At 50.4% G+C, this 17,662-nt stretch overlaps 1 protein-coding gene across 1 annotated transcript; it reads right to left on the reverse strand.

The window, feature by feature from the left end:
- Positions 1-823: 823 nt before the first annotated feature.
- Positions 824-2,800, reverse strand: LOC115327590. The gene has a single exon (XM_040215418.3). The coding sequence runs from the start codon at positions 2,798-2,800 to the stop codon at positions 914-916; it is 1,887 nt and encodes a 628-aa protein (XP_040071352.1). The 3' UTR covers positions 824-913.
- Positions 2,801-17,662: the final 14,862 nt, after the last annotated feature.

Genomic DNA, 17,662 nt, shown 5'->3' on the forward strand with positions numbered 1-17,662 from the left:
GAACACACTTCCAAGGAAGTGAGTTCGGGGAGCACACTACGCTCGCTCCGGTAGACCAAGTGTGTAATCTCGATAGCAGTGTTCAAGGAGTTAAAATAATGGAAGAAATTAACGCTGCGTAAAATTAGTATTCTTTTGATAGGACTAATATTAGATGCGCACTTGGTTTCTGTTGGCAGGAAAGTAGTGCATTGTAAAAAAAACAAGCGGCTAATCTAGTTTCCAGCCTTGGCCCCTGCGCGACATACGGCCAACGACGGCCAGGAGGCACCTGCACGACTCCACCAGGAATCAGAAGGTGGCAGGAGAGACGCGAAAGGCTTGCTTGAAGTAGAACTCGCCCAAATGGGGCAAGGTGTCTTCGAACCACCGTTCGTTCCTCTGGAAAGTCCACCGTTGTTGACTGATCCCGAGTAGGTTGTCGGTCATGAGAGCGGCTATGGTAAAGGCATTGGCCTGCAGCTGCTGATCGATGTCACTTGAAATTCTTGTCCGTGCGTCGGCATCCAGGTCCAGCTGCCAATATCTGAAAGGCGTTGGGCTCTCACGGGGAAAAGTGCCCCAATCATGCGCTTCCACTGTCCAACATCGCGGATATCGCCCTCCAGCTCGTCCTCCACACACCCCATGATGTTTCATTGTGGCGAGTGGCGAGTGGCCGAGTGGGATCGCGCACACCAGCTCGGAGCACGCGGAGCGAAAGCTCGCGCTGCAGAACCCAGGAATCCTGGGTTCCATCCCTACTTCCGCTAGTTTCGATCCGTTGTTGTTGTTGTTGAAGACGTTTATTGATAGGTGAAAATTTCACCAGTCAATTTGTTGGAGCAAGTTTAAAAATGGATGGATAGGCGGGACATTGGCAATTTACAAGTAATAGTATAGCTGTGGTCCCGCCACTTGGAGTATAGACCCCCTAGATATGAATGTCCAAGCCGGTCTCACTCAGAAATCCGAGCAGACTGGACAGGACCGCGACACGCATGTCTTTTTCGCCCACTGGTTTACACCAGGCTTCGAAGCACGTAGGGCGGTGTTGTTGTTCTAGCGTGTTCAGGGCTTTCGTCCTTTCTTCATTAAAAATCGGACAGTGCCAGATCAGATGACATTCGTCACACTTGACGTCTCGATTTCTGCAGTAGATGCAGCCTTCGGAGCAGGCTTCTTCTTCTTTCCTTTGCTTCTTTGACAATAGACTATAATCGTGATCTACTGCCGTTGAAGGGTTGGCGAGTTTCGTCTTCCTCTCACGGGCCGCTCGCTCCCATCGCTGGGTGCGGGCTGGCGTGATGCCGGCTTGGGCCCTTAGCCTTCGGAGGGTAACTGTCTCGTGCCGTCGGAAAGTTCCCGAAGGAATGGTCGCTTCGGGGGGCTCGCCTCTGGCGTTCAGTTTGGTCTGCTCCATTTTCTTGTAGGCTAATTTGATATTGAGGATGGTTCCCTCGGGGTCGTACAAGTTGAAGGCGGGCGGTGGCGGTTCCACAGAGGGGGCTGGCCCCGGGTCCTGGCGTCGAAGGTCGATACGATTAAGCTCTTCGATCGCCGCCCGGTGCGCCCTCTCGTTGCCGGCGATGCCCGCGTGACCGGGTATCCACTCCACCCTGATGGTGAGCGGGTTTAGGTCGCGCCGTTCCAGGTTCTGCGCCAACCGGAATATTTGTCCGACTGCTCCGTGTGCCATGACTTGCGTCCTGAGCGCTCTCACGGTGGCCTGGGAGTCCGTGAAGATGCGCAGTGTGCGGAATTTGTCGCTCGATGTCGCAGCCGCGTCTTTGATGGCTTCAAGTACGGCTCTGACTTCCGCTTCCTGCGCAGATCCGCATCGCTGCAGCTCCGTGCTTTTCGTTGTCTTCTCATAATGCCACGCCGCCGTGGCCGCCACTCCGTCTTTGAATGCTGCGTCAGCGTACGCATAAAGCTCGTCGTCACCTCCGTTCTTCTGCTCGTGCCGTCGAGCAAATTTGCGCCTTCTGCCGGTGTTTGTCGCCGAGTTCATCCTTCTCGGGATCGGCCTGGCTGGGGTGACCGTTGTCTTCTGCCACGGTGGGATGGGATCCGGTATCGGTGGTGGAGTTGTCGTTGCACACAGAGAGCTCCATGAGGGCATGAGTTCTGCTATGACCCTGCCCTGACGGGTATGTGTTAGCTTGGCAGCATACATCCACTCCTGATGCCGTTGGATCTCTTCCAAGGAGAGCATAGGTACGGCTTCGTGTAGTAATTCCAGGCGCGTACACTTCGGCAGGCCCGAGATGCAGCGTCGCGTGTCATTCCTTAGTGTTTCCAGTTTGGCCCGTTGATTGGTGTTGAGTTTGTAGAAACGAAGGCCGTAGGATATTTTGGATACCAGGGCGGCTTGAACTACGGTCCTTGCTAACCTTTCTCCGAGACCCCCGACTCGTGTCGCTAGTCGTCGTACGATCGAGAGCCCTTTCTTCCAGGTAGTTCGCATTCGCTCAATCCAGATGGTTGGGTCGCCGCCCGAGTGAATGTTCACTCCTAGGATGGAGTGCTCTGTCGCCTTTTGGATCTGCTGCCCGTTAAAACGCAGGTCAGCGTCGACCTTATCCCAGTCTTTCCCAAAGGCCATATATCTGGTCTTCTCGGGCGATGGACGAAGGCCGCTCTCTGTCAAGAAATCGCTCACCACGTCGAGGGCCCGTTGGATCGTCGTCTCAGGAAGAGGCGCGCTGTCACTTCCCATCGTCCACACAGTGATGTCGTCCGCATAGACCGTGAATGCTAGGTCCGGAACGGCAGCGAGTCTCCATAAGAGAGGCGCCATCGCCAGGTTGAATAGCATCGGCGACAACAATGATCCTTGCGGCACGCCGATCTCGTTGGATTTCTCTGTACTACTCCTGTGCTTGCCAGTTTTCACCAGGTATTTGCGTCCGCTTAGAAAAGACTTGATGAAGTTCAGTGGCCTGCCTCGCACCCCTAGCTTGCGAGTCGTGTCGATGACTGTGGTGTGAGGCAGGGTGTCGAAGGCTTTCTTGATGTCCACTGCCACCAGGAGTTGGCGGTGGCATTGCGTCGGCCTGTTCATTAAGTACTCTCGAATCAGTACTAGACTGTCCTGTGTTCCTAGATTTTTGCGGAATCCTGTCTGAGCAGGGTGTAACAGCTCCCTCTTCTGCTCGATTATCCAGTCGATCCGTGCAAGCACCATGCGCTCCATCAGTTTGCACAGGACAGAAGTGAGCGAGATGGGGCGCATGTTGCTCGCGCAGTCGGGCTTCTTCCCTGGTTTCGGGATGGGGCACACCCAGGACAGTTTCCAGCTATCTGGGATGGTGCCCTCGCGCCAGTGGTCATTGATTAATTTCAACAGGTCTCTCTTGATCGCCTCCGGGAGGTTCTTGAGCATGGAATTAGTGATCCCATCTGGCCCCGCCGCGCTTCGCTCGTTGCCCTTTTCGATCGCTGCCTCCATTTCCCACTGTGTAAAATCCGCTTCATACTCCTCGTTTTTCGATTCTTCATGGTTGTAGATTACCGGGTTTGGGCTGGTAGCGGGCTGTGGGAAAAAGACGTCCCCTATCTCATCTAATATTTGCTTGACTTCCTTATTTTCCGCTAAAGCCAGGTTTAGTGCCGTGTTTCCCCCCTTGCTCTTGCCCAGCATCACATTGCATACGGCCCACATACGTCTCAGTGAAGTTCGTTCGTTGAATCCTTCGCACAACTTGGTCCAGTCGTCCCTGCACAGGTTGTTGGCGTGTCGTTGCGCCTCCTTTGCGTACCTGTTTGCTTTTCGGATGTCCCGTTTTTTCCGAGTGCGACGGTAGCGTCGCAAGTAGTTTGTTCTTTTGCGCCAGAGGGACAGTAGCCTGGTGTCCGGGATCGGCGCTCCTATTTCGACTAGGGTCTCGACCGTGGCAGTCTTGGCCGCTTCCCTCATTCGTTTTGTCAGGTCGTCAAAGGTTGTACCCGTAGACTCTTCTAGAGCGGCACGGAAGTCGTCCCATACTGTGGTCTTGACCGTTCTCTTTTTCTTGCGTCGCTTTGTTTTGCCAAGTATCGACGTCTCTATGGGGTGGTGGTCGCTGCCCCACGTATCTTCGAAAACTTTCCATTCGGTCTTTCTCGCAGTACGCGAGTCGGTCCAAGTCAGGTCGGGCGTTGTGTCTTGCTGTTTGATATTGGGCGTGGTCCGTGTCTTAGCACCCTGTTCGTTGATTAGGACCAGTCCTGTTCCGGTGGCTCTGCGGAGCAGCTCAGTACCCCTGATCGACGATTTGGCGTAGCCCCATTCTTCATGTTCGGCCTTAAAGTCCCCTCCGATCAGGATCGTGTGCTTCCTTTTCTTACCGTACTCTCGTACTAGCTTCTCTATCCAGCCATGGTCGATTTCTGATCTCGTTTTCCTTGCCGTTGATGTCCTAGGTCGGTAGTACACTGACACTACCAGGATCGGGCCGTCGCATTCGCTCTCCATCAAGAACGGCTACCACTTCTTGTGAGTCGGTACACCACTCTCCTGTGTCCACTTGCTGTTGGGGCATGAGGTCCTTGCGAACCAAGATTGCGGATTGCGGTTGCACTTTCGTTTTGCCTTTAACGGTCAGCGTGATGCTCGGTTTGTCGTACTTGACATACCCGGTCAGCTTTATCTCTGCCTCGTGCGTTTCCTGGAGCAGGATGACATCCACGGGCGTCTTCCGCTCATTGAGTCGTAATTTAAGTTCAGACTTCTTGCCCCGCAGTCCCCGGCAGTTCCACTGGAGAGCTGTAAACGTCTTCTCGTTTTTATTTCGTCTATGGTGTTGGTCCATGTCTGGGTTACTGGGCCGGTGCTGTCGGTCCTTGTCCAGGCTGGGTGAACATCAGCTGAAGTTGTTGCTGCATCTGCTGCATCATGACCTGTTGCTGTTGCTGTAGCTGTTGCTGGAGCTGTTGCTGCCATTTTTGAAGTCTACTCTCCACGAGTTGTAGGAGATGTTCGCCGCTGAGGGGCGAGCCTGGAAGGCACCCCGATATCGGTGTGCTGTCCTGTGATAAAGGTGCATTTGGCGGGAAGGGCTTTTTTCGATCCTGTTGTGTTGGGGCACTTGCGCGCGCGCCGTGTGCTGATGTGGCCTTAGCAGTTGCTGCTTCGGCTTCCTTCCTTTTCCGTTCAATGACTTGTTCGTAGGTGACGGCGCAGCGCTGGGCACGTCGACGTGCTTCATCAGCTTTCTGCTGTTCTACTCGAATTTGGTGTTCCGCTTCTTGCCTACGTTTCCGGTCGGATTCGGCCTTCGTCTTGGCTTGGGCTTTGCGGGCCTCTTCTTGTTCTTGTCGGAGCTGTTTCTCGTACTTTACTTCCAGTTGTTGAATTTTCTCAAGTAGTTTGCGGCTACTTTCCTTAAGTTGAGCAAGTTCCACGGCCATTCTGCTGCTAATGTTGGTGGACGGCCCGATATGGGACACGTCCGTGTTCATAGCTTTCGGAGCTAGGACTTGGCTGTACGACGTTTCTGTATCGCGCTTTGGTTGGTGGTGCAGCCTCTGGATTGGGAGGGAGGGGAAGTCGTCCGGTTTGAATGTCGCCCGGGCAGAGGTCCTGTCCTTCGCAGCGGTAACCACTCCGCTGTTATAGTTACGTCGACCGGCCGCCGCCCGTTTCTGGAGTTTGTCGTCCGCCCGGTTCCGGGCCCGACACGCTTCTGCTTCGAATACCGTGTGACCTGTCTTTCTGCAGTTCGGGCAGTACTTGCCCTTGCATGGCTGGTTGGTCGGGTGGATCTCGCCGCACGACTTGCACCGTTGCTTGCCTGTGCATACCGTGGTCATGTGACCTAGTTCGTGGCACTGTAGGCAGATGACCGCAGTTGGTTTGTAGGGAAACACAGTATGGTATTTTCCAAATAGTCGGATGCTCCTCGGGATACCCCTTCCTTCAAATGTGATTAAATACGTCCCATTCTTGCCGAGGGGTCGAGAATGAATAATGTCATGGTAGTCCGCTATGGCATTGTCAACAATGCCTCGTGCTGCGTCGCCAGGTGAAACGCCGTGTATAATTCCTCGTGGCTGACTGCCGGTTGTTGACCTGTATACTGTGACCTGGATCGTCTTGTTAGGGTCCTCCGTGGGCAGCTCTTTGAGTGCCATAAGGTCTTCTGCGTGGTGTTCCGTCTGCACGGTAATTGCGATGAAGTTATTTCTGTTATTGACGGTGTAAACTAACTGGTCGGATTCGCATGGCGACTTTAAGAGCTTCCGGAAGGTGCTCCACAGAAGCCATGAGTCCACGTTGGTGATTTTCATGGCCGTGGTGGGCTTGACGATGACCGTGTACCTCGGTCCGTCTTGTTGCTGCTGGGGTCGATTCGGCCTGTTTTTGCGCTGAGCTTTCTTTTTGTGGTAGTTCGGAACTTCCCATTCACCATTGTTGCAGTCGTCGTCGTCGTTGCAACCCTTGTCGTCCATTATTTCTCCTTTTGCGTCCAGAAACATGTCTGCCTGCGTCAAGTCTTCCCCTTTACGCTTTTTCGCTACTGAAGATTCGCGTAATCTTCGGGCTTCACAGTCGCTGGTTAGGCTCAGCGGTGTTATGGCGTCTGTCTCCATGTTCGAGGCACCCGCTTGGTTGACCGATGAACCGCATTCGACTGCAGTTGCGATTGTTCCATCGCCTCGGTGCAAAATCACGATGTCGCCGGGATTCGGCTGCGTGAATAGTGTTTCACATTCGGCTGTTGGGCCCAGTACCGGTGGCCGCAGCAGCGGTCTTCCTTCATCGCTGGAAGCCGTATTTGCCGAAGGTCGCTTACCCGGTTTTCGGCAAAGTGCGGTTAGCGAGGTCCTTGAAACTTCCGATGTTCCGTGTGAACTTCGGCGCTAGAAGTGGCGCCGAAGTAGGACCGAAAAAAATCGCTTTAGTGGAGCTGGATGAGACACTTCTGATCCTATCGTTTCGATCCGTACTCCGTTTCGCCTTATGTTGTACCGCAGACAAGGCTAGTTGCGCGAGCTCATAACGTTGGGAGCTACTCTTAACGCATGAGAGCTTGTGCCGCCTTGATGTGCCTATAGAGCAAGGAGCGCGCGCTTGTAGCCTTTTCTGCGTTACATCATAAGGGGAAACAGAGTATCGTACCGGCGTGCGGACGTGTATCACTTGCTTGTAATGGCTGATCGTAATGATCAAATTGGATTTAAATTTGGATTAAAACTCGTGATTTAGCGCAACAATGTGTGGTAACGTGTTTCTCATAAGACGACGAAGTTATTTATGAAAAAATGCGTATGCACTGTAATATGTTGCGTGCCCATTACTTACCCATTGTCATTGCCATCATTTTGGAGTGACACTAAGTTTTCCCGTGTAGCACCAACACACTTGGAGTGTGTTTCGACGGGTCGAAGTGCACTCGCTTGTAGTGACACTAAACTAGCCCGTCTGACAGGGGTATTAGTATAGCGTTGCTGGCTCTTGCGTGCGCAATACGCAATAGTATAGCGTACGCTAAAATGACCTGCTCGGACCGAATTTAGTTGTGCGTTACGTTTTCGAGTGAACACCGCGCATGATCTTGGTTAGATTTGCTAGAGCTGCAGAATTCCGCGTGCTTATAGCCCAACCATGCTTCTGGAAAGAAATATTGAAAATGAAAACGTGTCCAATCATTTTATTTCAAATTGAACCAAGCCGCAGCTACCTTGTCAAGCGTGCGCTTCTGCGGGGTACAGAGGCTACGAGTAAAGGCCGGTTCAGACACTTGCGTTTGAGTGCGTTTGACTGCGTTGCGTCGAGAACCGAAAGCGAGTCACCGGCACATCTGTGCTTCGTATGAAGCGTGCAATCCGATTCAAAGAATCATCTTAGCACACGATATAAGTAGCAGGGATGTCCCGGTTTCTCGCTGCCGCAACGCAGTCAAACGCAACTGTCTGAACCAGGCTTAATACCCCTGTCAGACGGGCTAGTTTAGTGTCACTACAAGCGAGTGCACTTCGCCCTTAGTGTCATTTCTGTAGTGTGCCACACGGCTCCTTCCTGAGGAACACACTTGGCTTGGAGTGAGTTTGACGAACTCACTTCGCTCGATCGAGCGCGTGGAATCAGTAGGAGTGTTTCAACAGTAAAACATAGAAAGAAACCAAAAGCGTGGCGTAAGTTTTATTTTATAAAGAAAAAGAAATTCTTGAAAGCGACGACATGTAAAAGAATGGCATTGCGAAAACAAAATAGTGGGGTGGACTTGGAGTTTAGGCTGATCTGAATCAAGACTAGCGGAGCGCTGAATTGATAAAAGACGACGACAAAGTCAGTCATTCATGGCTATCTTAATTCGCAGCGAATGATAGAGCTACTTTAGTTTCAGCATGTAACTATTCGAGACCACACTATAATTATGATCTGATTAGGCAGTGTCAGGGCCTCCTCGTAGACTTCCGTGGAACGAAGCGGAACGCCAAAGTTGGATATGCTTCGTTCTTTATCTTGGCTTGCGATGATCGATCAGAATAATTCAATTTGCATAAAAATCGTTCATTAATGTAACGTTGTTTTAGAGCACAGCTCCTAGGAACCTGTTTCAGGGTTGAGCGGCGTCGCCGTAACCGCGCGTTGCATTAAAGGGACCATGAAATGACCTTTTTACTTTTTCCAGATAACTTTTACATTAAACCGTCAATGTTCACTGAATGCCGAACAGGCATCCGTTTTCGTCTCGGTTTATTAACTTTTACACAAAAAATTATTGAAATATCGACTTTTTCATTCTCTCCAACTGACGCAACTGACCGCAAAAGAAGCCGTGACGTAGACCGTTTCCGGAACCGGAAGTTCTCTCGGCAGTAGGAGAATGGGAGTGTTAGCGGCAACGAGTTGGGGTGCGCCGGTAGGTTTTACTGCGCTGATGTCACCGACGAATCCTGAATCGGCGCCTCTCATCGCCGCATCGCAGCTGAGCGAAATTCAATGAGATATGTTGCGCTACAGCGACAGCATGGGACTAGTCCCATACGCCGGTATGCCTGTTGGGAAGTGCAGCGAGTCTTGTCACCACCCCGTCATTGTTGGCAGAAGGGCCGGCCCGTGTCAGTCGTTTGCAAAGCGACGTAGATGGCGTTTTTCGCGGCCTCGGAGATGCAGGAGCGAGCCGACGTTAAAAAAGATACGTTTGAACTACGAGTGTCAGCAAGAGCCACGTAAATACCTGCTTACACTCGGAGCGGACGCGCGCGCTTGATGGAAGTCTTGTATTCGCGCTGTTGGTAAGCGCTTCGGGACCGTTCTTTTACGATTGCAACTCGATACTGACGCGACACTCGGCAAAGAAAGGTTGGACCGGGGTCGACAGTGACGTGCAGTCTGTCAGAATAAAAATGGCATACCAATAACAAAGTGTACATACCGTGTTACGAAGGCAATCCATACGGCGTTTATTTCAGCTCTATATCACACAAAACAAGAAGATAGAATCGACGAGAGTCCCTTTTCGACGAGTGTTCGTCAACACTGCCTCGGAAAACAAGGGGAAGAGATTGACCTCCTCACCTCTTAATCTAGAATTGAGGTCAGTGATCAAACTATAATACGGGAAGGGTCCACAAGGGTCGCGCGGGCATATTCCATTTAGCACGCCAGCCGGTCGTAGGCAGACGGTCTTGCGACGAAGCAACGCAGCGCCGAGTCGGAATGCCTGCTAGGCCTATACGCTTCGTCGGAGTAGGTGAATCCAGCGTTCTTGTTCGTCGTGGTCTGTTTTAAGTACTGTTTTCTTGCTGCTTGAAGTCGGCACGCGCGGGAAGAACACGTAGAAAAATAAACGTTCAGTCAGTCAGAGTTTTGAGAGGAAGGAAAACAAAGAAAATAAATGTTCGTCGGTCGCCGTCACCCAAGTAACTGGCGGCCCTGCCCTACTGCGCACGCGCAGTAGTTGCTTCGTTTACCACACGATAGATGGCGCTTGGCTCTCAGCATTATCAAATTTGGCAATTTTCGCCACACATCTCTAATTATGCTACAAAATGTGGATCTGAATATTATTTAACAAAACTTTTAGGAAACATTCGCCGGCTATTTATTGTTTACGATCGCGGTGCTGGTGAGGTAGGCTCTTACCCAATAGGCGATGTGGATTCGGCTGACGTGCACCGATTCTGCGTATGCATCGTAGTGAACAGGCGAAGGAAGGAAGGCGCAAAAGAGTCCAGTTTTCTTTTAAAAGTTCTATAGCAAATAATTTTTTTGGGCTCCCTATTTTTGTGTTTTTGTGTTTCTTTTCACACCTTTTACGACGTGCGGTGGATGAAACTCGATTTTAAAATCATTTCATGGTCCCTTTAAGGGCTGTTTCCCAAAATGACGTCACACGTGACGTCACGCGTGTCGCCACGTGTGACGTCACGAGGGTAAAATTTTCCCGCTAAAATTTGCCGTAAAAGTTTTTTCTAAGTTTGGCGGAAATTTTTTCCGCTAAATTTAGAGGGAAAATTTTACCCGTGTGACGTCACGTGACGTCACAATTAAAATTTCAGATGTCCTGTCATCTATAATTTTCCCGCTAAATTTTGCGGTAAAAGTTTTTGCTAAGTTTGGCTGAAAATTTTTCCACTAAATTTAGAGGAAAAATTTCACCCGTGTGACGTCACGTGACGTCACACTTAAAATTTCAGATGACGTGTCATGTGATGTCACACGTCAATTCAGCGGAAAAATTTCCCCACTAAATTTAGCTGGAAATTTAGCTAAATTTTTACGTTAAGTGGGATGGGAACAGGAGAGGAGGATGGGAGGGTACGGAGGGGGAGCAGCTGGCATACCCTCCCCTTCGGTCCAGGGGCGGATGCAGGAATTTCCTGAGGGGGGGGTCAGGTATTGGTCAGCGTACCATATGTTTAGGAACTCCTCCCCCTCTCCCTCGTTTCACGCCCTAAATTTTACAGATGAAGAAATCAAGAGTGGGATCAGGACATCCGGACCCCCCCCCCCCCCCCCCTCTAAATCCGCCCCTGTTCGTACCCTTCCTCCCTCCTCCTCAAGAGCTTCACTCCAATTCGGCATTTCAGAGAATTGTAAACGTCAATTTTTTTTAAGTGTCTTTATTAAGGGGTATCAAAGCCGACTGGGCTAGCGCCCACCTGATCGGAGTACGTGGAGAGGAAGCTCGCGCTAGAGAAGGAGAACCCAGTGATTCTGAGCTCAATCCCCAGCCCTGCCCGAAGAACACACTTCCAATGAAGTGAGTTCGGGGAGCACACTACGCTCGCTCCGGTAGACCAAGTGTGTAATCTCGATAGCAGTGTTCAATGAGTTAAAATAACAGAAGAAATTAACGCTGCGTAAAATCAGTATTATTTTGATAGGCCTAATGTTAGATGCGCACTTGTTTTCTGTTGGCAGGAAAGTAGTGCTTTGTAGAAAAACAAGCGGCTAATCTAGTTTCCAGCCTTGGCCCCTGCGCGACGGCCGACGAAGGCCAGGAGGCACCTGCATGACTCCACCAGGAATCTGAAGGTGGCAGGAGAGACGCAAAAGGCTTTCTTGAAGTAGAACTCGCCCAAATGCGGCAAGGTGTCTTCGAACCACCGTTCGTTCCTCTGGAAAGTCCACCGTTGTCGACTGATCACGGGTAGGTTGTCGGTCATGAGAGTGGCTATGATGAAGGCATTGGCCTGCAGCTGCTGATCGATGTTACTTGAAATTGTTGCCTGTGCTTCGGCATCCAGGTCCAGCTGCCTCCTATCTGAAAGGCGTTGGGCTCTCGCAGAGAAAAGTGCCCCAAACATGCGCTTCCACTGTCCAACATCACGGATATTGCCCTCCGGCTCGTCCTCCACACACTCTATGATGTTTCATTGTGGCGAGTGGCGAGTGGCCGAGTGGGCTCGCGCACACCAGCTCGGAGCACGTGGAGCGAAGGCTCGCGCTGCAGAACCCAGGAATCCTGCGTTCAATCTCTACTTCTGCTCGTTTCGATCTGTACTCCGTTTCACCTTATGTTGTACCGCAGACAAGGCTAGATGCGCGAGCTCATAGCGTTGGGAGCTACTCTTAACGCACGAGAGCTTGTGCCGCCTTGATATGCCTTAGAGCAAAGAGCTCGCGCTTGTAGCCTTTTCTGCGGTACATCATAAGGTGAAACAGAGTATCGTACCGGCCTGCGGACGTGTATCACTGGCTTGTAATGGCAGATCGTAATGATGAAATTGGATTTAAATTTGGATTAAAACTCGTGACTTAGCGCAACAATGTGTGGTAACGTGTTTCTAATAAGACGACGAAGTTATATATGAAAAAATGCGTATGCACTGTAATATGTTGCGTGCCCATTACTTACCCATCGTTATTGCCATCATTTTGGAGTGACACTAAGTTTTCCCGTGTAGCACCAACACACTTGTAGTGTGTTTCGACGGGTTGAAGTGCACTCGCTTGTAGTGACACTAAACTAGTCCGTCTGACAGGGGTATTAGACTGCGTAGCCAAATTCGAACACGGAGCCTCCGTCAATCGTCCCATTGAAACGGCACCTGTAGTGATCTGTGATAAGTGATTTTGCCACCAGATGGCGCAACGTGTGTTCTGTTTAGTATGCTTTGATGGTGAGTTTATCGGGTTGTCTTATCTTGTTGTTATGTGTGTTTATGCATCTATGATGTCACGTGACATATGTTAATAAAAGAGCCGCCGTCCGTCAGCGACGTCAGAGAACTACGGGACACCCAGCAGGCAACATGTCTTTGTCTCATTCTTCGTAAGCCCCGAACGCGCGGGGCCGCGGCTTCCTACCCGGCCACATCATGTGAGTGCTGTTAGCGTCCTCTCCTTTCGTACCGCCGTGTAGAGGAGATTACTACAAATTTGGGCGACGAGGTGGTTAACCGTAGTTCTCTCCGCGTCTCGGTGCACTGGCCGTGAGAGCCGACACGATTTTTCTTTTCTTCTTCGATCCATTTCGTTTCACTTGGAACACGTTCCATGGCTAGTCAGAATGGGCCCTGACAGCTCCTTCCCTTCAGCATGCGTCTCGTGACAACGTAAGATGTGAGTTTGCACTGTTTTTGCATCGTTTCCTACAACCTTCTACAACATATATATAATGGATAATGGAACACAGCCTCCTGTAGCTGCCGGCACGTCAGCGCTCGCGCCGGTTCCATCACCGCCCGACTTCTTGCCAGTTCCGGGCAAGCCCGAGCGTGCATGGCCCGCGTGGAAACGTGCTTTCTTGATGTTCCTTGAGGCGTCCGGCTTGGACAGTGTTGCGCCTAGTCGAAAAAAGGCGATCTTGTTTTCCATACTTGGGGTTGAGGGCCAGAGAATTGTTGACGCTTTTCAGCTCGATGAGACTCCCGCTTCCAAGGAAGGCGATGTTTTTGAAGTCTTTTTGAGTGCTATCGAGAAGCACTTTGAGCGGGCTTGACGAGGCACCTGCGGCTTGGTTTAATTTGAAATACAATGATTGGACACGTTTTCATTTTCAATATTTCTTTCCAGGAGCATGGTTGCGCTATAAGCACGCAGAATTCTGCAGATCTAGCAAATCTAACCAAGATCATGCGCGGTGTTTACTCGAAAACGTAACGCGCACAACTAAATTCGGTCCGAGCAGGTCATTTTAAGGCTGCGGTCCCACGGCAGCCATCTTGAACAAGGCTTTAGTTCAACCAATAGATGGCGACACGTACCCGTGGGGTGGCCGAAACATGGGTTCACAGTGGGATGGCTCGAGCACCATCACGTTCCCCTCGTGGCTTTGCTCGCGCCGCTGCCAGCTGTGCTCAGCTAGCTCAAGTAGCGTGGCCCAGCAAACGGATGTATGCGGAGATGCGGTTCGGCGTTTGTAACGGGCTTTCACAACAAATCTTACCAAGAAGGAATCAAATGTTGATTGACGTGTTAATATTCTATAAATGAAAATTTCTTCTGCAGGAATGCACGCTCAGTAAACTCAATCTTCCAAGACACGAGTGGAAGCGGACGTCAAGTCGCGATTTACGGTGCTTACCTCAGCATTTTAATGACGACTAAAATAACGTCACGAAATATTGTGTTTCACGGGGTCCGGCAGATGTTGTAAAGGTTGTTACATTATAGGTTCCCAGAAAACAAACGCCGTTGCAATATTTTCGGAAGTACCGACACACATAATGTTGTAAGTACAGCTTAGGAGGAAAATGATGAAAACCATCAGAAGAAATAGGAAGACGTTGATTTGCAATGATGACGCTATGAATGAACGGCGTTTAGCGACGGCAAGTTATGAGCGTTCGGGAATTTATAAGTTCACGTGATTGCTAACTATGGACATGCGTTCTTGTCGGGAGATGGTGTTGCGGTGATGACCTGATATCGGACGACTCGTGGCAGACGAACATGCAAGTTTCTTCTCGGCGAATGGTAAGTGTCCAGTGCCAAGCACAACACGTGGCTACCGACGTTGTCGACGTTTCGAACACTTACTGCTTTCGACAAAAGTCCTGGCACCTGCGCTAACTTTCTGGAAAGACTCGAAGTCTTCCTTGAGTCCAACGCCATCATGAACAGTAACTGAAGACGATCCACTATTCAATCGGTGGGCGGCGAAGCGTATCCGCATCTGCGGAGTCATGGACGATGCGTACTCTATGTGGTTGGAAGTTTATACGATGCCTGCCACGACGTCCAAACACGTCATTGACGTTCTACGGTCTCTTTTACCTACTTTTGCCCTACCGAAAATATTTTTCTCTGATAACGCGCCAAATCTTGCTTTAAATAAAATAAACAAGGTTTTGTAGAAAAAAAAAACCGGCATCAGGCATCACATTAGTGCACCATACCATCCTGCAACTAACGGGCATGCAGAACAGATGGTGTGCGAAATAAAAAAAAAAGTAAAAGCCGTTTACAACTCCCTGTAACACCGAATTAGAGCGCAGCTCTTGAGGAGGAGGAGGGAAGGGTACTGGGGGGGGTGAAGTGACCTGGGGGGGTCACGTGACCTTGGGGGGTCACGTGACGATGACGATGATGTCATTATTGACGTCACTGTTGACGCCATCAGTGACGATGATGATGCGGACTCCGATGACGTCACTGATGACCTCACCGGCATCCGCATCGTCATCATCATCATCACGGATGTCATCAGTGATGATGACGATGACGATACGGATGCCGGTGACGTCATCGGGGAGGTCACGTGACCTCGGCGATGGGGGTTCACGTGAACTCGGCGGGGGGGGGTCACGTGACCCTGGGGGTGGTCACGTGACCTTGTGGGTGTCAAGTGACAGGGGTCGCGTTACCCTGGGGAGGGGTCACGTGACCTTGGGGTGACCTTGGGGGGGGGTCGTGTGACCTTGGGGTGACCTTGGTTACGCCGACGCCGCTCAAGCCGGGAACGGGCCCCTAAGAGCTGCGCTCTAAAAAAAAGCCCTTTTGAAGCTTACGGAAGAAGCAGTTCAGTGAAGAATCGCCAGGTTGTTCCAGCAGCAAGCGACGGTCTCATCTTACACGGTAAAAACATCCGCCGAAGCAATATTCAGCGGACGAAGAGCCACACCCCTCGATGTCATGATACCATGGCTTACGAACGAAGATCGAGAGATTCCCAGATCGGGAGTAATTGCAGTTTATTCGGTCGGACAACTCGTCTACGTAAGAAATTTCATCGGAAGTCGGGCCTTCCATGTAAAACTTGAGTAGAAAAGGCTCTATGTTGATTGACCAGAAGGTTTCATCTCTCTGAATACGTTGGATGTCAATGCCCTTGAGTGTAAATATAACTAAATCACAAAACTCTCTTTGTGTATTGTGTAACTGCCCTTGCATTTCATAGTAGAAGCTATGGTGATGATTTGTACCTTTCGCACCAGGCTCCATTTTCTTATTTTTCACCTCATACTCCTTTGCGGTTTAAGTATGCTTCAAGAATCTTTTGGAACGGGACACTTTACGTCAACGAGGCCATTTGTTCCAAGTAGTCAATCAGGGAATTCTGCTAGAAATTCAATCCTCCTTTTAAGGAATAAGCCGCACTTCTGCACAGTGCAGTTGTAAAGCAGCATCCTCATTGATTCTACCATATTCTGTTGCGGGTGAAGAAAGTCTTTGGGTACACGATACTTGAAACAAGTCTGGCACTGTACGTTGTGGTTCGACACCCACTAATGTCGTCGTCGTTATAGAGCCTCATCATTTAATCATTACGTCGTCACCTCATATTGCTCTTCATCAACAGTAAGTACAATAGGCTATCGCCATATTACAATCCAAGAATTGAAAAATTGAGTTGTTCAGTCCTTCAACAAGTTTATTATTTATATAATGTTACTACGTTACATTACCTCGAGACGACCGACGTCCATCGTCGATCTTCAAATACTTATACCTGTATATAAATTAGACGCACAAGGGGAGGGGGGGGGAGGGGGGGGGGGGGGGGTCGGTGGCCGAGTGCATGGTGTAGCGCACACCAGCTCGGAGCACTTGGAGCGAAAGCTGGCGCTGCAGATGCCACCCCGCCCCTGCCCGTTTCGATCTGGAAGAGCAGCGTACCGGCGTGCGGTCGTGTGCATCAGTACTGCGTGGTGCACGTTAAAGACGCCAGGTTTGCGGTTGTACCGCACTGGCTAAACTGCTCATCTACAGCTGAGAGTCAGACGCCCACTAAGGCGGACTAACTTCCGGCTGTATAAACATACACACAACAATTTGCAATTAGACGCATAATAACAAAGAGCACAGCGTGCCGCCTCTTTCCTTGGATTCCTCTTTTTAAACCAGCGCAAGCTCGCGCGTTCTCTCTTTTGAGACGGTTAGTACGGTCGCACATAAAACCCACGTTTCACCTACCCGGCCGCTTCCTCCTTTCATTATGTGTAGTTGGTTATAACTAAATAAGCTATAATAATAATGTATTATTCATATTTACTTTCAGTTTCAGTCAGGGAGAAGGAGTTTTGCGGGAACTAGAGCAAATAAATGAGCTGCGCTTGGAGTATCGGCACTCTCTTCCCCGTCAGTGTTGTGAACGGCGCCCTTCTGGTGCTTGTGCAGTGCAGGCGCCAGAGCCGTTTATACTGAGAGAGTTTGGCCGATGGGCGGAGCTTGTTGGCCGCTAGAACAAGCGGATTTCGCGATAACACAATATGGCGTTACTTCTTTGTCTTGTTCATTCCTGAGAAATCGCGTAGAGTTCCTATGAGTCAGAGCCACAATATGGCGGACGGAAGTAGTCATCCCCCGGTTGTCAGACTACGCTGCTGTGGTTGTCAGACTGTAAAAATCTCCTTAAGAAGGCCAAACTCTCTCAGTATAAACGGCTCTGGCAGGCGCAACTGCCGATCATCAAGATTTAAAAGTGCGACATCCACAGCATTAGATTTGGTGTTAGGAAGCTCACGTAATGTTGCTTTGCTTTGTCGCACACTGTTTAAAGTTGAGGACGGAAAAGCGCTTCTTGTGATTTCAGATAAAGCTTCAAATAACTGGCAAACATGATTTTAAGCCACAATATGGCCAAGTGTCGCTACTCTGACGCGTAGCTTATCTAATGACACTATTCATGCTCTTGTTCAAGAGGCTTGTAATACCTGGAGGGGCCATGACGTAAGCCCCGTGGATTCCACAAGTCACTACCTTTTGACACCTGCCTCTTCCTCATTGTTCCCACTTGTGCCAGTAATACCCTTGTTATACGGGCGCACTTAACTGCAGTTACGCTAAGCCACAGTTAGC

The sequence above is a fragment of the Ixodes scapularis genome, unplaced genomic scaffold, assembly GCF_016920785.2.
Source record: "Ixodes scapularis isolate PalLabHiFi unplaced genomic scaffold, ASM1692078v2 ptg000045l_1__unscaffolded, whole genome shotgun sequence".
NCBI classification, from domain to species: domain Eukaryota; kingdom Metazoa; phylum Arthropoda; class Arachnida; order Ixodida; family Ixodidae; genus Ixodes; species Ixodes scapularis.